This window comes from Telopea speciosissima, chromosome 8, assembly GCF_018873765.1.
Source record: "Telopea speciosissima isolate NSW1024214 ecotype Mountain lineage chromosome 8, Tspe_v1, whole genome shotgun sequence".
Lineage (NCBI taxonomy): Eukaryota > Viridiplantae > Streptophyta > Magnoliopsida > Proteales > Proteaceae > Telopea > Telopea speciosissima.
Window position 1 is genome coordinate 11,042,319 of NC_057923.1, and position 24,190 is coordinate 11,066,508.

Consider the following 24,190-nt stretch of genomic DNA (forward strand, 5'->3'; position numbering starts at 1 on the left):
TTGAGAGGGATCGAGGTGAAATTGGTGCGCCAAGTAGTGCCTGGACGAACTCAAGTCTGGAGAAGACATAGAAGGGGAGAGGCGAGCTTTCACACAGATCAAAGAAACAAAGAAAACCACCAAGCAAGCGTTAGAAATGAAAAACACCCACAAAGCAACAACAAGAACACAAGAAAATACCTAGAAAAGGGAAAGGGGAAGAGAAAGGGGAAGGACGACAATAGTCACAACCTAGTTCACTAGTAAGAATAACACCAAAGTAGTGATAGAGGACCCTGAGGAGGGAACTCATAGAGAGGAAGACGATGATGAAGAAGCGCTGTGACATCGAGCACAATCCTAGAAAATCCATTAAGGCGAGACATAAGTCATAAAACAGAATGACGCAAAAGTGAGAAGAACAAAGAGTAAAAAAGAAAGGAAAGCAATAAAGGCAAAACAGAAAGAAGGAAAGGAGACGCCGTACAATATAGGAACAGGAATCGAAGCGATTCCCCTTTACCAAACGCGGGAAGAAGAAACAATGGTAGGTAAACGAATAGAGAGAAGATAGATGTCAGAAGGGTGATCCAAAAAATGGGTTAGAAGAGACAAGGCGGGAGGATAAGCGTCATGAAGATAACAAAGTGTTCCTTGCAGAAGAAAACCTTCCAGAACCTTGAATGACTCAACTTGGTACTTCTGTTGGATTCAGATCCTCTACGGCCAAGGACCTGGTGGCCATCGTCCTGCCAAACATCCTAATCACGCCACGTGGATTTTGAAGCATCCAACGGTCGGTTTTGTTTTGTTTTTTTTTTTAAATCAAATCTAACATTAGATGTGTAAGTGACCATGTTTAACTAGACACGGATCAGACCAAACTCGACCAGACGGTCGGTTTTATTAAAGAAACCACTTAACCAAAAGGGTGAACGAAACCCTAAGGTTTCATTTTCTATTTCAAAATTGATTTGGGCCATTGTCTTCTTCCTCCCTCTCGGTTGCTCTACCACAAGGTTTTTTCCACGAGTGAAAGAATGTTAAGGGTTGTTTTGCAATCACCAGGAGTGATAATGAAGATGAGTGGACATGAAAGGATTAATAATGGAGAGGGAGAGTCATCGGTCTTGATTGCAGAAGGATAAGTTTCTAGATTACATGGTTTTAGGGCACAAATATTGCAACATTTGTACTAGGGTTTTCTCTAGTGGTCAAGCACTTGGGGGTTTTCTCTAGGGCTTGTTTTGGACCTGCGATTGGGAATATAATTAGGAGATTTCCCAGATGTGTTTTAACATGGAATGCCTTCTTACATGGTTTGATTGCTTTTTAGGAGTTTGATCTATTTCCAAAATTGGGAAATAGAATGAAACAAGACTTTCCTTCAATGTAGCGGTGACTAAACACTTACTTTTCCTCTATAAATTAGTAATGAGAATTACTGTTGATTTCAGTGGAGGAAGAATACGATGGCCCAAATCAATTTCAATCTTGAACCAGAAAATGAAACCTTAGGGTTTCGTTCACCCTTTTGGTTAAGTGGTTTCTTTAATAAAACCGACCGTCTGGTCGGGTTTGGTCTGATCCGTGTCTGGTTAAACATGGTCACTTACATATCTACTGTTAGATTTGATTTTTTTTTAAAAACCGATTGTCAGATGCTTCAAAATCCACGTGACGTGATTAGGATGATTGGCAGGACGATGGCCGCCAGGTCGTTGGCCGTAGAGGATCTGAATCCTACTTCTGTTATGCTAGGGCAAGTCCCTAACACTTTAAGCCTTGTTTGTGGATGAAAAATCTGTTTGGTAAATAGAGTTTCCCTTGTGTTGATTTTTGTTAATAAAATCCGCAGTTTGGATTAAAAAAAAAAAAAAACCAAAAAAAACACCCAAATAACGCCAAAAAGCCAGCCGGAAGCCCCGTTCATAAAAAACCCATTCACAGTCACCAGCTACTGCGGTCTACCACATTAGTGTCTCCTCCGTCTTTCTGTTTTTCCTCTTTAGACTATTTTACATTCCTCATCTCCTCCATCGATCGAGAGAGTGAGAGAGAGAGCGACAGAGACACGGGAGAGAAATCGGAGAGAATCATCTGATAGATTTCAATTGAACTGGGTGTGGCAGTGTGGAAAGTGTTGTTTATTGTCTGGGTTTGAGCAGTGTGGGAACTGGGAAGTGTTGTTAATTGGCATTATCTCTTCTTCCCCTTCTTCGTTTCTTTGCCTCCTTTCGGGCATGGAAACGGTGGAAGGCAAGAAGGGTAAGAAACAACTGGATATTGACTTTGACGCCCTTTTAAAAAATGATGATGCACCAGCAGAGCTGGAGGTGGTGCCTGTCGAGAAGTCCTCTCAGGATGACGACTTGGTAGCGCTTTCAGATCATCAACTCGATGAAAATATTCGCAGATTACAACGACATGACAACGATATGTCCTCCAGATTGCCAGATAAAGGTGCGAAGCTTCGTGCCAGACTCCAGCGTCTCGAAGACGAGAAGAAACGCAGGAGTCTCCTCCGATTGAAGAAGGTATTCTTACTCTACAACGATCTATGCTTTTATATTTTGCTTCCTGGTTCACGGTTTTGTTTGTTCCATGCATTTAAGTGATGATGGGTTTTCACTTTTCACTTGAGTTGTCGCTCTTAAAGAATCCCTTTTAAAAAAATCTCCAGCTTGATATTTTCGCATGGAGTATCACATGCTCGCTTTTGTTATTTCTCCCTCACCCCCCCCCCCCAAAAAAAAAAAAAGGTAAAAAAAAAAAGAACAGAAATGGTGGGTTTAATTTCAGAATTTATGATGACTGAATATGTCAGATCTCTTTACTGCAAATGTCTGTTCTTTGCTGTGGGTGAATCAAGGAGAAAAAATAGCTGGGGTGTGATTCTTCAATTCATGACCGGTTTTTGTAAGTCTGTAATTGTTTATGGCTTGTCTTGAAGAATTCAGCATTACCATCACCCTATGTATACTTGGGGAATACTATTTCAATCCAGCATTTGAAGCACCGGTGACTAGGCATGCAGAAGCAGATTGAGAACGTTAATAGTATAATGTCTGCATGCACAAAATAGGTGTCAGTATGGATTCATAAGGTTTGGCAACCTATTTGGAGTGTTGTGTGACTCATAATTTTGCCAAAATTCCATTGTGGACATTGTGCTTAGTTTAATGGATGAGTAGGATACAGAAGACTTATTACATTATCATGTGACAGACAAAGTATTGGGCTGTGGATCTGAGGTGTCTATGAAACTCTGAGCATTCTGAATCTAGATTTAAAGGATTTTGGATAAGCTTTTCCTTTATAACCGGAGACCATTTATTGCATTGCTAGACACCATCCATATTCACATTTTGAGACAAGTCTACTGTTGGAATCTATTTCCAAGTTTTCTAAAGTTTTGTGTTGGACACCAACACTATGTTAATCTTCACTTTGTTATTCTTTATTAATAATAGTCTCCTTCAAAGTGTAGATTATGAGGTTTGGAGTGTAGGTATCTTAAGGGTTTAAATGCAGGTGTGAAGGACCTTTCATGTCTTACCATGAGATTGCAATCATTGGCTTCATTGCATTTTCAAGAATGTGAGATTTTTGTTAAGCACTATCTGTAGAATGGAGTCTATTTATAGGACTCACGTAACACTGAAAGAGGCCAAAGTTATATGAGGTAGCTGAATAAGGTTGGTCCAAACAGCTATTTATATTTGGCCTACTTTTTGCTCTGTATTTTGGTCAGAGAAGCTAGTAATCTGAGCTTATTATTTTTGTGTAGAGCTAAATTGAATGTACCCAAATTTGTTATTATTTTTGATTGTCAATTTAAATATTTACTTTTATATCATCTTCCTTTAAATATCTATATTAAAAGACTAAAATGACTGCATTTTTCTGTTACTTTTCCCCCCTTCCATTGGGACATCTTTCTACATCAAAACTCACGCATTTTACAGTTTTTTGGTGTCATTTGAAAGGTTCTGTGGAGATTTTTCTGACTAGATCAATTTCTTGCAAGTATGATTTGATTTGGAAAAGTTATGTTAATTTGCTGGAGGAGTATAGCTCATAACGAGATTTCAGTTTCTAAGTCATTGTCCCTGTAAATCATTTTTTAAAAACTGTGAATTAGTAAAATGCTTTGTTAGGGCTTTGTGGAATTGTTTTCAAATTGAGAGGGTGTTTGTTTATACTTTTAAATGTGATTGCGTAGGAATCCTAGGTGTGGTTACCTAGGTTAATCTTTCTTTGTCATCTTATTTGCTTCTTAGCTTTCTACTGAGACTTGCTGTCATTCTGATCATTATTCGGCGACTTGAACTTACGCTGTCTTACAGTAGAGATGTTCACGAATGTGTGTTGCCTGAAGTTTGTATGTATCAACTGTAAGAACTTCAATGGCAGCACTGCCAATGTTTGATAATGCACTTGTAACTGTAAGATGCAATATTTGGACCATAACCTTAGTGCCCTAATCCTCTGGGTGGGCTTGTTGTATCCGCTTTGAGAGTGCAAATCCACGAAATGAGAGCGGAAATTGCTAATTCATGATTAAAAGACACAGATTCATCTCTTCCCCACTCCGCACTCCCCACTCCGTTGAAACAAGGGCTTCACTTGATGCCACCCCTCCCAACCTTTGAAACCATGATTTTCTCTCTCTATCTCTTTACCCTTCACCCTGCCTGAAAAAAGCTCCACGGCCCCTACCCCACCACTCTAGGAAAGGGGTTTCTGCTGAAACTACCTTTGCTCATCTCTGCAACCACAAACCTGGAGCCCCACTCCTCAATCTCACCACACCTCATTCCACCCATGTGGATCCCTTTAGTTTTGAACCTCTATTCCTTATTTGTTTTAATTTTGAACCCCTATTCTTTATTTGTTTTGAGACTTGGCACTGTGGCACGAGATGATGATTTGTATTAAGAGGGTTGCCAAAGATGTGTTGGGGGAAGCGAAGGGTAGTCGTTAGGCCACTCGAGAGACTTGGTGTTGGAACGAGGAGGTCCAAGCAGCTATTAAGACCAAGAAAGTGTGTTTTAAGACTTGACAAAGGACTAAGGAAACCGAGGATAAAAAGAAGTATAATGATGCCAGAAACGAGGTTAGGAAGATCGTGGGGATTGCTAGGGCAAAGAAATATGAGGATCTCTATATCAACCTAAACACAAAAGAAGGGGAAAAAAGATAGCTAAGATGAGAGAAAGGAAGTGTAGGGATTTCGACCAGGTGAGGTGTATCAAGGGTGGTAATGGAAGTGTGTAAGAGATGAAGACATTGTGAAGATGAGTATATTTGTGATATACTAAGTGGAGATAGGTCGAACAGATATGACCCAGACGCTTACACTTTTCAACAAGACACCACACGGCATAGATATGTACGAAAGGTTAGTGTGGTGGAAGTTAAAGAAGCCTTAAGAAAGATGAAAACAGGCAAGACACCAGGCCCAGATGAGTTCCCAATAGAAGCTTGGAAATCCCTAGGAAGTTGTGGGGTTTATTGGTTAACCAGTTTGTTTAATAAGATTATGACCACAAGAAAGATGCCAGATGAATGGAGGAGAAGCATTGTAGTCCTTGTGGGGTTTATTGGTTAACCAACCTATTTAACAAGATTATGAGCACAAGGAAGATGCCAGATGAATGGAGGAGAAGCATTGTAGTCCCGGTTTTCAAAAATAAAGGTGATATCGAAAGTTGCAATAACTATAGAAGCATAAAGCTAATGAGTCACACTATGAAACTTTGGAAGAAGGTTATTGAAGCCCATCTGAGAAGAGAGATTCATATCTCGGTGAACCAAGTTGGCTTTATGCCAGGTATATCCACGATTGAAGTTATCTACTTATTGAGGAGGCTCATGGAAAGTTATAGAGATAGCAAGAAGGATCTCCATATGGTCTTTATCGACATGGAAAAAGCCTATGATCGAGTCCCTAGAGATATAATCCAACATGATTTAGTGAAGAGAGGGGTGTCAAGTAAATATGTGGATGTTATTAAAGATATGTATGAGGGTGTGGTAACTAGTGTGAAATCTGTAGGAGGTCAGGGCAAGGAATTCCCAATTACGATTGGATTACATCGGAGTTCAGCCTTAAGTCCTTACCATGGACGATATAACCAAGAACATTCAAGACGAGGTCCCATGGTGTATGCTCTTCGCCGATGATATTGTTTTGGTGGATGAGACAAAAGAAGGGATTAACTCTAAGTTAGAGCTTTGGAGGTCAACCTTGGAAACATGAGGCTTTAAGATTAGTAGAACGAAGACGGAATATATGAGGTGTAATTTTAGTCACATTGTGATGGATACTGATATGGTGCAAATTGACGAAATAGAGATACCGCAAAGTGACTATTTTAGATATCTGGGGTCAACTATAAATAAAGAAGGTGACATAAAGGATGATGTTTCACATAGAATTAAAGTGGGATGGATGAAGTGGAGAGGTGCGTCCAGAGTGTCGTGTGACCGACGTATTCCTTTAAAGCTTAAAGGAAAGTTCTATAGGATTGTTGTTCGACCAAACATGATGTATGAGGCAGAATGTTGGGTAGTTAAGAAGTGTCATATTGATAAGCTTTGTGTAGCAGAGATGAGGATGTTAAGATGGATATGTAGAAAAACAAGGAAGGATAAAGTACGGAATGAACATATATGAACAGACTTGGGAGTTGCGCCGATCAATGACAAGCTCCGAGAGAGTCGTTTAAGGTGGTATGGTCATATTCTACGGAGGCCTATGGATGCTGCTTTAAGGAGGAGTGATATGATTCCAATTGAAGGAGCTAAAAGAGCTAGGGGCAGACCTAAAATAACCATAGGAGAAGTGGTGAGGAAGGACATGCATAGTCTAGGTCTTGTTCCAAGTATGACCTTGGACTGAGCCGATTGGAGGGCAAGGATCCTTGTCGCTGACCCCGTCTAGCTGAGTTTCTTCCGATGTGCTGGGCTGTGCCTCTTTCCTCTTACTATCTCTCGTTTTTTTTTTGATCCATGTAGCCGACCCCATTAAGTTCGGTTAAGGCTGTTTGTTGTTGTTGTTTATTCTTTATTTGTTTTGAACCTTTGAAACCATGATTTTCTCTCTCTATCTCTGTACCCTCCACCCCGCCTAAAAAAAACTCCACAGCCCCTACCCCACCATTCCAAGAAAAGGGGGTTCTGCTGAAACTACCTCTGCAACCACAAATCAGGAGCCCCACTCCTCAATCTCATCCCACCCATGTGGATCCCTTTAATTTTGAACCTCTATTCCTTATTTGTTTTATTAAAATTTAGTTTCTCCTATCATTGTTATTAACTATTAAGAGTTTTCTATTCTTTGCAAGACCATTTGATTTACAATATACTTTCTGTAAATCATTCATTTAATAAATAATCCAGAATATTTAAAAATAAAACATAATATCTAGTTTTTTTTTCCTTCAAAAAAACTAATGAACATAGTCAAATTTCATTATAAGGCGGCTTTATGTTCTAGTGATTGGTTGATTGTGTGGTCCCATGTACTATGGTCATTGGGCTACATATTAAAATCCCTTCTGGTTGTTTATTAAAGAAAAAGTAATAAAAGGATAGCTGTGTGCTAATCAAAGCTCTGGAGAACATAAGGAAAATAAAATTGACACATTGTCTCGCAAAGGGAAGTTGTGCCAAAAAACCGATTCTTGGTCTCATCATGTCTTGTTTTGCCAAGGTGTCTACCAACTCATTAACCATCCTTGACCTTCACCGGAACCAGAGGTTTATTATGGATTTCTAGGTCATTGACGTGTTTTAAGAATGTGTACGAGTCTATATGGCCTCTTCTCTGAATCCCTCATCCACGCAGTGATGCAGAAGTAATCCCCTTCCACAGCAACTTGAGGAACTTGCTCTCTAGTAGCAAAATCCAAACCACCACAATGGGAAAGAAGCTGTGCTCTATCTGCATCACCTTTTCCTCTTTGGACTGATGAAGCTGTCCTCACCTCTCCTCCGATTCTGGAAGTCCTATTGATGTCGTCCTAGCTAGATGTTAGATCTACTAGGAACCAGGTCAAACAAAATTCTGTTAAGCTACTGGTTAGAGGGCAGATTTTGATGAACTTGGTCAAGGCAAGGGTTAGACTTGGGGTGTTGGGTTTGAATTTTATAGGGTAAAGCAGGGCAGGTTTAGGGGAGTCTAAAGAACCTGGTTTGGTGAGTTTTGAATGAGAATTTCAAAATCAAAAAAATTAGGGTTTCGGGTTTGGTTTTGGTTTTGGGGAAGGAGAAGGTGGTGAATTTTGGGTTTATAATGGGGGTTTGGTCCAAGGTTTGGATCGAATTTCCCAAATAGGGAGAGGAAGGTTCGATCCTAATATGGAGGGGTTTTGAGGGTAGGTTAGGTCTGGACAGGTTCTAGGTTATTTAGGGTTTAATGGATATGAGGAGGGATGTGGGGGGTTTGAGGTAATAAATGGGACAGAAGTTAGGATCGAGTGAGGGGAATGGTCTAGGGATGCTGTGACTGAAAGTTGGATGGATTCTAATGGAGGAATAAGATGGAAAGTAATTGCAGCAATTAGAAACACTTACTGGATTTGTAGAACAGCAACTAGAAGCTGTAGAAGAGAACCTCCCGATCTGAACAGATGCAGGGAGTCAACTGGAGTCTTACCAATCCCTCCCTTGAATCCACAAGGCAAGCTCACAAGGAAGCTGGGCAGCAGCAACTATGGCAGCAAACTTTGAAACAAATTTTAGCAAAATGAGTAGTGGGGAGCCTCCCACGATTTACTTAATAAGGCTGAAAGCCCAAAACCTAATACAAGATCCTCTAGGGACCAATAGGAATACAAGGTCCTCTAAGGACCAATAGAAATAGGTTAACTCCTAGCCAATAGGAGTGAATCCCTAAAATTGAACCAAAGGTTGAACCTGGTTCAATTGAACCAAAGATTGAACCTGGTTCAAATTAAGTTTTACAAAAGAAGCTAAGCATAGAATAAAAACTAAGGCTCCTCAATCAGCCCTAAGCTTAGGGCTGTCTCTTCTTCTTGCAGCTGCTTGGACCTGCATCACCTATGATTTAGTGTTCATTTTTTGCCTATTATAGAATGGTGAAGGCAGAAGGAAAAGATTGTAAACACATTCGTATTGGTGGGCTCATTTTGCCTTCAATCTGCATGGTTTTTGCTACAATTATTCTTAGCAGATTTCTTTGCTAATTCAAACTTCCAGTGTTTTGTTGCTGCTGGTCTCAAGCCCAAGTAATGTAGGAGGGTTGGTGCATGGGCATCATGCCAGCAGCTGGTATTGTAAAAACCTGGGCCAAACCCTTCGGCATGGATCCCGGGCGTTTGCTTTTTTGAGTATGGTGTTGACTGGAGATGAACTGTGTAACAGGAACCATGTAGTTGACCCCATTTATTTAGGTTTGGGCCTGGTTGGGTTATTTGAGTATTTGTTCATTCGAAATTGTACATCAAACCTTACAGGTCAGAAAGTAGTCACCAGCCTTCACAAGCATATTTGGAGGAATGGGCAATTATCACTCCTAATTTTTTTAATAAAAAGATACATATCAAGAAAAATAAAATTACTGATTACAGTGGACATTGAATGAACAAAATATCCCAAAGATGCAGGATAAGTTGACTACCTATGTAATCCTGTTCCTAAGAGGCCCTAATATGAGCACTTCAACAACTAGGGTTGGGTTAGACTTGAAGGGAACTATTCTAACAATCTACAAGTAGCCAGCTCCTATGAGTAGGTTTTCAAAAAATATACCCGACGAAAACAGAATTGGAGGGGGTTGCTAAAGCAGTGCTAAAACTAATAATAATCATAAGGAATCAAGCTGATCGAGAAGTTTTTAGAGAATTATGGCTGTAGGTCAGGATTTTCTCAAAAAGTATGTTGATATTGTGGATGATGATTGCTCTTACCTTTCTTAATTTTTTTTTGTTGGATGTTAGAAAGAATGAATCAAGAAGTAAATCTTAGTCTAATTTAGAGGCTCATGGATAATCTATAGTTAGAAGAGAGCTCACAAACTTAATGAAGAACTTGAAAAGATTCCTGAAACAACTGAAGGACTCAATAAACTGTTCTGAAATATAATACAAATGGTTAAGAAACTAATAGATTGCGATAAATCTGAATTACATCTTGATATAATGGTGGAATCAGGGTATCCCTAAGAAGGGTTCAGATTCCAACCCACAGGCAGAATTGAGGAGCTGAAAACCAGCAAGCTAAAATCGCTATACCATCCAAAACAGTTTATCGATCCAATAGTTGAATCTCCAATTATAGACGCGTCACCAAAATAGAAAATAGCAGCCATAATTAGAAATGATGCTATAAATCATCATCCAACCATCAAAATAACATAGAACTGTGAATGTAAGCAGTACTCCATAATCAATCCATCATATACAAAAATCGCGCTCATCTATCAATCCAATATCACAGTTCAGTAACTCACAGATTTAGTAACCAGCTGAGGGAATCACTGATGATATGCCCAAACTCTTATCGAGGGAAGGGGCTGTGATACTCAATAACACTTTAGAAGAGACATGAGAAGGAAGAAGGGGGATATGACCAAGGCCTCTCATCTACGCAGCCTTAATCCTGCTTCGCGGAGAGGCTGTTTCCTGACTCTAACCCAAGAGTCTGTGACTACTAGGTCGCAATGGAGCAACCTTATTGTTGTGCCTGGGCCCGCCTATTACTGGTGAAGCCTGATTTAGGTCCAGAAAGTGGTTCAGTGGATCTTTGGAGGGCCATTTCGGCCTCGAAACGAGCTCGGATGGCCTAAAAAGCGGATACGTCACCGCCAAAGGCCGTGAGTTGTGTTGGGTTTGTCGAGACCTTCGAAACGATACATATTTCGACATATGTTATGTTTTGGTCCGACCCTGTCCGGTTTGGCAATTTTTGGGTCCAAGGGCATTTCTGTACTTTCTCGGGTTAGGGTTTTTCTATAAAGTCTCCTTATCTCTTTGAGAGGTGTGTGAGTGAACTTTGATGGTTTGTAACATTTTCAGAGACATAGTGAAATTCGTTCTGTTTCTCGGCCGTGGAGGTAGCTTCCATCTTGGGGGTGAACCACGTTAAATCCCTTTGTGTTGTGCGTTGTGTGATTTCTTATTTTCATTTTCTTCTGCAAATCGCCACTCCTGGGCGTTGTTTTCTTAACACCGCCCTCATCTAGTTCTCTATTGAATAAAAAATTAAAATCAATTCGATTTGACAGGTTCAGAAACGTCAATCACAACAGTCAAACAAACCTTTTTCAAATTTAAATATACGAGCTTACAGATTGTAGAATTCAGTTTTATGACAAATATGGCTATGGTCTATAGCTGAACAGGTAACCCTGATAAAGACCAAAAGGTTGGTTTAGGCCATTAATAGGCCATTAACTAGCTGCTTGACATTGATCTTCCAAACATCTAAAGAAAGTAAAAGGAACAGTGAACTCCCCTGTGCGGATCTATGGAATACATTTTTACTTTCTGGCCTGAATTTCTTGGGAGGCAGAGCTAAAGAATTTTTCACTACATCATATAAGACTGGTAGAGGAGGTTGATCTCCAAAGACTTCAAACCTGAGGTCCTAAATAAGATTAGTTCCAGCTTTTATTACAAGATTTTCCAAGATGCTGCCAATCTTGACTTGAAACAGATCAAACAGCCCAATGAAATGTTTGTATAATTTCCACATGAGTTCATAGATGACTTGTGGTCCCCCTATCTTCTTTGTGACTATAATTGACAAAAATGATCTGTTTTGATAAGTTGGTTAACCATAACAAACTTACTAATGTTGCCGTCTGCACTAAAAGTACTTTTGGGAGGATTGGGATCTCAAAAAGTATGATCCACTAGAAACTGCCTATTGCCTGGATCCAAGAAATTACTGGTTGAAAGATTTTATAGAGAAGATCCTTTTTGCCTCCAAGGTTTTATTTCTGCACAGGGTATGTGGATGAATAAATAAAAAACCAGACTAGTTTACTGAAAATATGGTTAAACAAGGAAAGTGGGACTTTGAGGGAGACACCAATGTGATGTGGAACGAGATGATGACTTGTCTTGAGAGGGTTGCTAAAGATGTGCTTGGAGAAGCAAAGGGTAGGCGTCAGGCCCCTAGGGAGACTTGGTGGTGGGATGAGGAGGTCCAAGCAGCCATAAAGTCCAAGAAAGAGAGGTTTAAGACATGGCAACAGACTCCAGAAACAGAAGATAAAAAGAAATATATTGAGGCCAGAAACTAGGCTAAGAAGAAGGTGGGGTTGGCTAGGGCGAGGAAATATGAGGAGCTCTATATTAGTCTTAACACAAAGGAAGGGGAAAAATCTATTTATAAAATAGCTAAAATGAGAGAAAGGAAGAGTAGAGATTTTGACCAGGTGAAATGTATAAAAGGGGAGGATGGAAGAGTTTTAGTAAGAGATGAGGACATTGTAAGGAGATGAGATGAGTATATTTGCGAACTTCTAAATGGAAATAGTTCGATTATGACCGAACAGGTTAACAACATTATTCATCAAAACGCCACACATTATAGATATGTACGAAAGATTGGTGTGGCGGAAGTTAAAGAAGCTTTAAGAAAGATGAAAGTAGGCAAGACACTAGGACCGGATGAGATCCCAATAGAAGTGTGGAAGGCCCTAGGAGTATGTGGGTAGGTTGGTTAACCAAGTTATTTAACAAGATTATGATCACAACGAGAATGCCTAATGATTGGAGAAGAAGCATTGTGGTGCCGATCTACAAAAATAAGGGTGATGTCCAGAGCGGCAATAACTATAGAAGCATAAAACTGATGAGTCATATAATGAAACTTTGGAAGAAGGTTATTGAAGCCCGTCTAGGAAGAGAGACTCATATCTCAAAGAATCAATTTTGTTTTATGCCAGGTAGATCCACGACAGAAGCTATCTACCTATTAAGGGGAGGCTCATGGAAAGATATAGAGCTAGCAGGAAGAATCTCCATATGGTCTTTATAGACTTGGAGAAAGCCTATGGCAGAGTACCTAGAGATTTAATCCGGTATGTTCTTGCGAAGAGAGCGGTGTCGAGTAAGTATATAGATGTAATTAAAGATATGTATGAAGGTGTGGTGACTAGTGTGAGATCTGTGGGGGGCCAGGGCAAGGAATTCCCAATTACGGTTGGGTTGCATCAAGGATCAGCCCTAAGCCCTTATTTGTTTGCGCTTATCATGGATGAATTAACAAAAAGCATCCAAGACGAGGTACCGTGATGTATGCTCTTCGCCGATGACATCGTTTTGGTGGATGAGACAAAAGCAGGGATTAACACTAAGTTAGAGTTGTGGAGATCGACCTTAGAATCAAGAGGCTTTAAGATTAGTAGATCAAAGACGGAGTTGGTGCCGAATTAAGTTTGTACCGAATTAAGTTTGACCAGTTTTTGTTCTTGAACTGGGGGGTTGACTTTAATTCCTTTTGGAATTTGATTTTTTAACTATTTTTATTGGATTCAAATAGGGGGTATTTGCTTATTTATGAATAATTTCTTAAGTAAATGAAATACAAATACAAAAACATTTACTTAAATGATATTAGGCATAAATAAGTGGCTGTCTTGGTTCTTGGTATAGATAGGTGTCTGTTTACCAAGATTTTCCAGCAAGATCTTGAGATCTGGCACTCATATAAAGGACCTAGATGGGCATTTTCCTATGTCAAACTGAGATCTCAGAGAGATATTGTACTTTTATGACTCGACCCCCATCTCATCTTGGGATTTCGAAAAATTGAGAAACTCGGCGAGGTCTCGCGAGTTCTTGAACTATGATGATGACATAGTGAAAATTGAGGAGCCAGAGATACCGCCAAGTGACTATTTCAAATATTTAGGGTCTATCATACACAAAGAAGGTGACATAGATGATGATGTTTCACAAAGAATTAAAGTAGGATGGATGAAGTGGAGAGGTACGTCCGGAGTTGTGTGTGACCGACACATTCCTTTAAAGCTTAAAGGAAAGTTCTACAGGACTGTTGTTTGCCCGACTATGATGTATGGGGCGGAATGTGGGGCAGTTAAGAAGTGCCATATAGCGAAGCTATGTGTTGCGTAGATGAGAATGTTGAGATGGATGTGTGGCAAAACTAGGAAGGATAAAGTGAGGAACGAACGTATTAGAGCGGATGTGGGAGTCGCTCCGATTAGTGACAAGCTTCGAGAATGTCGCTTGAGGTGGTTTGGCCATGTACAACGGAGACCTGGGGATGTTTCAGTAAGGAGAAGTGATCCGATGTCAATTGAGGGAGCTAATAGAGCTAGGAGCAGGCCTAAAATGACCATAGGTGAGGTTGTGTAGAATGACATGCATAGTCTGGGCCTTGTACCGAGTATGACCTCAGATGAGCCTATTGGAGGGCAAGGATCCACGTTATCGACACCATTAGCTGAGATTTTCCTGAATTACTGGGCTATCCTCTTTCCTCTTACTTGCATCTTTCATTTTCCATTACTTACCTTGCTTATCCAATTTCTTTTAAGTTTCTCTTACTTTCATTTCCCTTTATGAGGACCTCAGTTTTCCCTACTTTGTTTTTGAAAGGATCCATGTAGCCGACCCCATTTAGTTGGGATAAGGCTGTGTTGTTGTTGTATGTGTTTGCCAGCCATTTAATCCCTTCACCTTTTCTTGGGAATGATTCTATTGCCTTTATGCTCTAGTATATTCACTTAAATTATTTGTACCCATTTGGTTCTTTTTATGCTTTACACATGTCGATATTAGATGCTCACCTCACCATTCATATCCATTTTGTCGTTCAGGATGATGATGACTGTAAGAAGGCTACACAATCCCGATGCTTAAGTTTCTCAGGTGATAATTTTATTGCTTGACCTCATAATATAAATGTTTGTTCTTATGAGTTCTTTTTTACTTAATTGTTTTTGTTTATTAGCACCCTGAGATCCTTTTGTTCATTTTTAAACCAGAAATCCTGTTTGAATTTCAACTAGGTACTTACAAAAATTCTGGCTTTTCAACTTAGATATTAAGAACTAAGAAGTGTATTTATATATGCTTTCAACTCTTGTTTATTTATACTAATTGTCAGTCTCATTCCAGTTGTTGAAAACATCTCAAGTATATCAGTCCTTACATATGTTTATATATGATTTTGTAGTCTTTATTGTCTGCTGAACCCAATGGGATGGCCATACCAAAATAGTAAGTGTATTGCTTAGTTTTAGTTTTGAAGTTTTGTATATCCATGGGATTAGATTTTTCACTATTCTCAGAAATCTAGCCTTCCCATAACTGTATTTTAATTTGGTATAAAGTATAAACAATCTCAATATGCCATGTGCCTCATTGGCTCCACCTCCCTAAGCGGGGTCTAGTAAGACTAGGGTACCGGATTTAAAGTAACCAAATGAACTAACTGCTTAAAACAATTGAGACTCACTTTCTAATTTTAAACCTAATCCTCAAAGTTAATGTTTTGACTTCAATTACAATATTTACAGCTCAAATGAGTGCTTAACTTTTTTCCTCGACAAATAAGATATGCTTCAATTTACTCTGTTGCTACAGGAACAAAGGATATTTGGTTGCAAGCTTGTTAGGTTTCTTTAAGATGTTTCACCATCAAGGATGACAAAAGTAAAACCTTGCTACCCAGTCCAATGCTTAATATCTTTGATTGCTTGCAAGTGTCAAAACCCCACAATTTTAAAGAAGCTCCATTTGAGGATAGGATCTGCCAGTCAAAATATCTTCCTTCCTAAGCATGCATGCAGTGCAATAATTCTCCACCAAGCAAATTGCTGAAGAATAGAACCAAGAATGAAGATCTTGAGAAGACCAAGACAAGCAAACAGTGGCTTAGAGAATTTCAGTTATTAAGATGCTAACTTGTTGAAAAGATCAGTATAAAAAAGGGTGTACCCAGTGCACAAGGCTCCCACCACTGCGGGGTCTGGGAGGGTCATAATGTATGCAACCTTACCCCTTCTTTCGCAGAGAGGTTGTTTCCAGACTCGAACCTGTGACAACTTGTTGAAATGATCAGTGACTTTGGAAAATGTAGGAATTGCCCAGGTTGCCCTAGCTCCTTGTTCGAATCTGAAATAGTATCAAAGCCTTAGATAACCAGAAGGAGAGAGACGGAGAGAAGAGAAGAAGAGGATGAAGAGAATTGAAGTGGGACAGAAGGCTGGGCGATAGAGAGATAATATCCCTATCGCAGGCAGTAGTTTTATTATATAGGCTGACTCTTAGGAACAGCCTACTAAGAGTCAAACTTCTTAATTGCAAATACAAAGTAAAGTAGAAATAAAAATCCTACCTAACCTAACAAGTCTAATTATAATAGGAAAGATAAGACACATAAACTAAACTACTTATAGGCTATATCCTTAGACATGATCCCATGGTACAGAGGTCCATGGACACCCATGGACCCTCAACCGAGGCACACTTAAATTGATGATGGCCTATCCACTTCACTTAAATGGCACCCTTCAGGCGTTCTCTCTACTGTGGTGAGCCATAGGGACATATACTCCTCAGGGCTTGACAGAAGCTCTATGGTTGCTACCATCTCCAGAGGTGTCTGGTCCCCCCCCCCTCCTCCACTTCCCCTTTAGCGGATATTTGGAGCTCCCTCCCCCCCATTCCCCTGGTCACCGTGGTAGAAGTGATGTGACCCTTTGGCTCCCCTCAGCTTCAGGTTTGTTTAGTTCCCGCTTAACTTGGGACTTGGTGAAACACAGAGGCTTCCTCCCCCCCCCCCCCCCCAAGGCACAAAGTTGTTTGGTTCAAAGGTTACATCCCCCGCCACAGTTTCACCACTTGGCGTACCCTCTCCAACTGTCTTCCGACTCGGGCATTCCTCATTCATCGCCACATCCAGGTCTCCCCTTCATGTGGCTTTTGTTGGAATGGGCAAGAAGATGCGGACCACCTGTTCCTCTCCTGCCCCTTTGCAGCCTCCATTTGGGAAAGAGTCTTGAGTCATTGCTGGCCAGACAGAAGAAGACATCTTCCCCTTCAGAGAGAGTGGCTTTGGAATGAAATGACATTTGGAGGAAAGACTATATGTGACTCTATGGGCAAACTAGCATTTTGCGCAAATGACCCCTAGGCTTGCTTTGTTTCTCTTTTCTCTTTCTTTTGCCCTTGGGCTTGTATATTCTCTCCTTCTCTACGGGCAAGCTAGCATTTTGTGCAACTATCTCTCATAATTGGATGGAACGTAACCTTTGGAGATGGACTTCCAACTCTCATTCTCTAGATCAGATTTGGAATGCCATCTTCTTTGGTGTTTCCTCCAAGCTTGCCTTGCTCCATCCCTCTCCTGTAAAGGATTCCCCAAGGAACAGGCTCATTGTTGTATCCAGGGGTTTACCTATTTCCCTGTGGCAGCCAGCTCCCCCTAGGTTTGCTTTGTTTCTCTTTTCTCTTTCTTTTGCCCTTGGGCTTGTATATTCTCCCCTTTTTTTCTTTGTAATATAATTTTTATTCATCCAAAAAAAAAAAAAAAAAAAAAAAAACCTTCGAACAAGAACCTAGTAGACCTTCAAAACCAGAATCGAGTGTTGATACAGGTTATTAAAGGTGCTCTAATACCATGAAATAGTATCAAAGCCTTAGATAACCAGAAGGAGAGAGATGGAGAGAAGAGAATTGAAGTGGGAGAGAAGGCTGGGCGATAGAGAGACAACCTTCCTATCTCAGGCAGCATTTTTTTTTTTAATAAGCTGACTCTTAGTAACAGCGTACTAAGAGTCAAAGTCTTAATTACAAATAAAAAGTAAAGTAGAAATAAAAGTCCTTCCTAACCTAACAAGTCCAATTACTATAGGAAAGATAAACTACTTAGGCTATATCCTTATACCATAGTTGTCACGGCGTCACGGCAATCCAAGTCGGTGGAGGGGTGTCACGGCGATATATCGACATGTCGACCATGTTTTATTTTTTATTTTCTCTATTTTTAATGTGTTAATAGATGTATACTCAAGCCATGTTTTATTTTTTCTCTATTGTTTCTCAAGTTTTAAGAAGAAAATTCAGAAATCGAAGAAGAAATTGAAGAGGGAAAGAAGAAATCGAAAGAAATCGAAGAGGGGAAGAAGACAGGAAGAAGAAATCGAAGAAATCGAAAGAAATTGAAGAGGGAAAGAAGAAATCGAAGAGGGAAGAAGAAATCGAAGACAGGAAGAAGAAATCGAAGAGGGAAAGAGAGACAGGAAGAAGAAATCAAAGAGGGACGCCATGGCGTAGGTCGCCATGCAACCCTTTCCAACGCCAGGACGCCATGACAACTATGCCTTATACATAATCCCATGGTACAGAGGTCCATGGACACCCATGGTCCCCTAACCGAGATCCACTCTAACAGAATCTACTCTCAGATGAAACAGTAACTGATGCAAACAAGGCGTACTTGGCTGTTGGCCCATATTGTACCAGCTAGCCACCTTAATTATGAGAAAGTAAGGTTCTTCTATAAATTTTGATTCTGGTTAATGTTAATTTGTGTCTACTCGTCCTCCTCATCTTTAATTTCCTTTTTGGGGGCAGGATGCAGGAGATCAACTTTAGATACACGAGTTTATCGAAGTCTGTTTGCAGCTTGTCCCTATAAATCAAGCTGTTTTTGGTTTATTAAGTCAAGTCTAGTTGTCAAAGTCAGTTAGGGGCCCAGATATGGTCTACCAGAGGGCTAGATGACTAATACCTTTGGGATGATATTGTTTATTTTGTCGGGCTGCAACCATGGGTGACGAATGCTTTACGATCGAAAGTTGGAGCTGCTCATCGCTGAGTTGCGGCTTGAGCAGCATGAGACATGGGATTGACCAAAACCCCAAGGTGCTCCTAGATACTCTATTTTCTCTATTTTCCTTCCTCTTGTCTTCTTTCTTGTTACTTCTGTGTTATGTCTCTGTCTCTTACTGGGAATATGGATCTGAGGACCTGGTCATTTACACTTTTCTGTATCTAGCTTGTTAAACCTTCGAACCCCAATTTCCCAAGTCCTATTTTCTGGTTGAATGGAGAGATTAGCACAAGAGTTCGTATCTGGATTTCTTTTTTTGAGTGGCCTTCATTCTTCCATTGTAATCAGTACTATCCTAGTGGTCATCTACCTTGCTCTTATCCTGTCCTGAGTCCTATGTAATTTTAGTGAAATCCGTTTAACTATCCCACATTCTTGCATAATTAAACTTGCTGGTTCCTCAGTACATCCATATTCAAACCACCTGTTTCCTAGAAGTTCCTCAGTGGATTGTGATTTTCCATTACCTTCTATAAAATCAATTCAAAAACGGAAAGGAAAAAGAGAGAGAGAGAGAGAGAGAGAATGCTTCTATCAAATGCAAGCTTTAGAGTGTTTCTAACTATTACTTCACTTTGTTTTGTCGCTACTTTCTCTTGTGGTCAGCTGACATTTACGTTCTCTTGCCAAACAAACATAGCCTCAATCGTGTTAGGTTTTAGAATGGAAGGAGAAGAAGGAGAAGAGGAGAGAAGAGAGAAGAAGGTCTAGGAGAGCAAACACGATGTTGGGGATTATATGTTATGTCTCAAACTAGAGACTAACAGGTTTATATTCAAAAGAATGAATAATTACAGAGAGGCCCTTGGCCTTGTACAATTAACATAAAAAACATAAAAACATGTGGATGTGTACAAATATACCCCTGAAACTACTATTCTTAACACTCCCCCTCAAGCTGGGTGGTATATGTCATACATGCCCAGTTTGTTCAACAAACAATCAAAATGATGAGAGCTAAGGCCTTTGGTGAAGATGTCGGCCACTTGTTCATTTATCTTCACAAAAGGAGTGCAGATTGTCTTTGATTCAATCTTTTCCTTGATAAAATGTCTATCAACCTTAACATGCTTTGTCCTGTCATGTTGTATTGGGTTGTGGGCAATACTTATGGCTGCCTTGTTATCACAATATAAACTTATAGGTTTAACAGTCTCAAATCCCAACTCTTGAACAAGTTTCTTTAACCATAAGATTTCACACACTCCATGAGCCATGGCTCTAAATTCTGCTTCAGCACTCGATCTAGCCACCACAGGTTGCTTCTTACTTCTCCAAGTAACCAAATTTCCACCAATAAACGAACAATAGCCTGAAGTAGATCTTCGATCAGAAATAGATCCAACCCAGTCAGCATCAGTGTATGCTTCTATCCTCAAGTGACCATTCCTAGAGAAGAGAAGACCTTTTCCAGGGCATGACTTTAAATATCTGAGAATTCTGTAAACTGCATCAAGATGTTCCATTTTGGGTGCATGCATAAACTGACTTACCACTCCAACAGCATAGGCTATGTCAGGTCGGGTAAGGGAAAGATAGATCAGCTTGCCTACTAATCTTTGATATTTCTCAGCATTTACAAGAGGTTCACCACAATCTTCCCCTAGTTTGTGATTTTGTTCAATAGGGGAGGAGACTGTTTTACATCCTAAGTATCCTGTCTCTGTAAGTAGATCAAGGACAAACTTCCTTTGACAAACATTGATCCCTTGCTTGGATCTTGAAACTTCAATCCCCAGGAAATACTTCAAAGGACCAAGATCTGTGATCTCAAACTGCCGAGCCAAGTAAAGTTTAAGCTTTGAGATTTCAGCCTCACTGTTTCCCGTGACCACAATGTCATCAACATATACAATGAGAGCTGTAATAGTGCTGCCCTTCCTTTGTATAAACAAAGTGTGATCGGCTTGACTTTGGGTGTATCCATTTTATAGGATAGCTTGTCTAAATCTCTCAAACCAAGCCTTAGGAGATTGTTTAAGGCCATGAAGAGCCTTCCTAAGACAACACACCTTTCCATTGCCACTAGGATGCTTGAACCCAGAAGGAGAGTGCGTGTAGACCTCTGCTTCTAAGTCACCATGTAAGAATGCATTCTTTACATCAAGCTGGTATAATGGCCAATCAAGATTTGCAGCCATTGAGAGAAGTACCCGAATGGAGTCATGCTTGGCCACTGGAGCAAAGGTTTCCTGATAATCAATTCCATACACCTGTGTATACCCCTTGGCAACCAGTCTTGCCTTATACCTCTCCACAGTACCATCAGACTTGAACTTGACTGTGAATACCCATCTGCAACCAACAGGAATTCTCCCCTGTGGGAGTTCAACAAGATCCTAAGTGTGATTCTTCTCAAGAGCCACCATCTCTATATTCATTGCTTCTCTCCATTTCGGATCAGCTATAGCCTCTGCTACATTCTTAGGAATAGGTATGGAGGAGATAGCCACAGTGAAGGCAACACCTGTAGGGGAGATAGAATCATAGGAGACAAACTTGGCAATGGGATTAGTACATGCCCGTGTTCCCTTGCGATGTGCAATGGGGAGATCTAAGTCTGAGGATATGGAAGTAGAGGAAGGTATACCTGTCTCAATGGATGTAGATCCAGGATGAGGGGACGAAAGAGGGTTTTGGCACGTCTTCTTTATGGGAAGCCATGAGGAAGGATTTTGGCTGCCATCCTTCTTTGTATACACCAGTAGCTCCCCCTGTTCTCTGTTCACCTGTGGTGCACAAGGCGGCTCCTCCTCAACAATAGCATCTATAGAACTTTTCCCCTTAACAAGAGTATCCATAGAACTTTTTTTTCCTTTGTCAATCTGAAAAAGGGGAATAGGAACAAGAGAGGAGAAGGGAAAGGAAACAAAGTGAGGAACCTCTTCAATCGCACCACCAAGGGATGAACTCTCCCCCTGAAGAGGTGACTGAAAATACGGAATGGTTTCAAAAAAATGGACATCTTTGGAGAGAGGCCACCGACGGGTAGGAGGATGATAACATTTGTATCCTTTGGAGGTAGAGGAATACCCAAGAAAGAGGCACTTCAAGGCCTTAGGGTCCAATTTAGTGCTGGCAGATTTGCTAATATGGACATAGCAAATACAACCAAACACTTTTGGAGGAAGAGAAAAAGAAGAAGAAAGTGAGGGTAAGACATCAAGAGGGACTCTGAAGTTCAAGACACTGGAGGGCATATGATTAATAAGAAAGATAACAGTGAGTAAGGCATCGGACCAAAAGGTTTTTGGAATATGCATTGTAAACCAAAGAGACCGAGCCACTTCCAACAGGTGGCCATTTTTTTGCTCAACAACCCCATTTTGTTGGGGGGTATCAACACAAGCCACCTGATGGACAATGCCATGGTCAGAAAAAAAGGTTTCCAAACCATCATACATATACTCTCCACCTTTATCGGAATGGACAATCTGAATACGAGTTTGAAACTGAGTAAACACCAACTCATAAAAATTTGTAAACGCGGCATGGACATCACTCTTTTGTTTCAAGAGGTAAACCCAAGTAACACGAGAGAAATCATCAATGAAAGAGACAAAGTAGCGGAAGCCACGTAAAGAAGTAACGGGGGAAGGACCCCAAACATCAGTGTGAACAATGTGAAAAGGTGAAGTAGATCTATTGCTAGTAGATGGATAAATTGTCTTACAACTTTTTGCAAAAAGACAAGGTTCACAATGGAAAACATGATTGACAGGAAAAGAGGTAAATAAATGTGGCAACAGTTTCCTCATAACAGAAAAAGAGGGGTGTCCCAAACGACGATGCCAAAGCAAAATATCCTCCTGTGTACGCCCGCCATCTTGCCCACACACGTAAGATTGAGCTTTCGCAACAGGGGAAGCACAAGTGTCCAAAACATATAAGCCATCTGCTTCACGTCCACTGCCAATCACCCTCTTCGTCACCAAATCTTGAAAGAGACAATGGGTAGGAAAGAAAGTGACAAAACAGTTTAAAGATTTGGTCAATTGGCTAACTGAAAGAAGATTAGTGGCAAAGTTGGGAACATGAAAGACAGATTTCAAAGGGATAAGTGGAGTGACTTGGACATCTCCCTTACCCGAAATGGAAGAAAGGGAACCATCAGCAATTTTTACCTTGTCTTTCCCAGGGCAAACAGAGTAGGAATTATAAAGTTGAGACCTACCAGTCATATGATCTGTGGCTCCGGAGTCAATGACCCAGGGAGTGGTGCCCAAAGAGGTAGAGACTTGTAGGGCAGTGGAAGTAGTGGTAGCAGTAGAGGAGGAACCATCTAAGTGGGCTACAATCCGGCGAAATGCAGCTATGTCTTCCTTGGAAAGAGAGGATGGATCAAACTCATGAACTCCAACGTGGGCCTTAGGCCCATTGTTCTTCTGTCCTTTTTGTCCCCCTGATGAAGCAAAGGATGGTTTCCCATGAAGATCCCAACAAAACTCCTTATGTCCAGACTTGCCACAATAGTCACAGGAGAATCGGCCCCTACCAGACCCCTTGGTGAGGGGAGTACGATCTTGAGGAGTGGAAGAAACAAGGGCAGAGCGCTCAACGGTGGGAGTGGTCTCCATAGCACCCCTACGGGTCTCCTCACTCTGTAGATAACCACACACCTCCTCTAGGGAGGGGAGACTTGGTCGGCCAAGGATCTGGACCCGTAAAGGTTCAAATTCAGGGTTAAGACCTCCAAGGAGGAACAGGACTCTCTCCTTCTCAAACAGCCGATGCACTTTAAGCTCATCAACAGGGCACAACTGGAGATCTCTATAATGATCATACTCCTCCCACGGTCCTACGACCAGACTATAGAATTCAGAGATACTTTTGTCATCCTGGCGCAGGCTGACAATCTGTTGGAGAAGCTGATAAACCTTGGTAGAGTCTCCCACTCTATCAAAAATACGAGCAACACTATCCCAAATGTCTTTGGCAGTTTCCTTGCTCATAAACCTTCTTCCAATCTCCGGCTTCATTGAAAAAATAAGCCAAGTCATCACAAGGGAGTTCTCTGTTTCCCATTTGGAGTAACTTGGATCAATGGAGGGAGGAGCCTTAAAGGTCCCAGATATGTATCCCAACTTTCCTCTACTCCGAAGAATGAGCTTCATAGACCGTGACCAATCCAAGTAATTATGATTGTCAAGCTTGACAATGGGGAGCTGAACATTGGGATTCTCATATGAAGGTGAAGGGATTAAAGGCAAGGCTGCTGCAACAGTGGGAAACTCAGATGTCTCAGATATTTCAGATGGAGGGATGACTGTGTCTCCATTTTTTTCACCCATTGTGACTTCAAAGCAAACAGTTGGGAACCAAACAACAGCACCACAAGTAAACACAGTGGGTTCTCAAAAGACAG

General features: G+C 40.7%; 1 protein-coding gene across 3 annotated transcripts in view; it reads left to right on the forward strand.

The window, feature by feature from the left end:
* The first annotated feature begins 2,030 nt into the window (after window positions 1-2,030).
* LOC122671504 (ubiquitin-like-specific protease 1D) overlaps window positions 2,031-24,190 on the forward strand; it is an 89,612-nt gene continuing 67,452 nt past the window's right edge. For all 3 annotated transcript variants that reach the window (XM_043868757.1, XM_043868756.1, XM_043868758.1), the window contains exons 1-2: window positions 2,031-2,516; window positions 14,804-14,855. In XM_043868757.1, coding sequence (XP_043724692.1) covers window positions 2,223-2,516; window positions 14,804-14,855 — 346 coding nt within the window. In that variant the 5' untranslated portion in view covers window positions 2,031-2,222. The remainder of the gene's footprint in view (window positions 2,517-14,803; window positions 14,856-24,190) is intronic.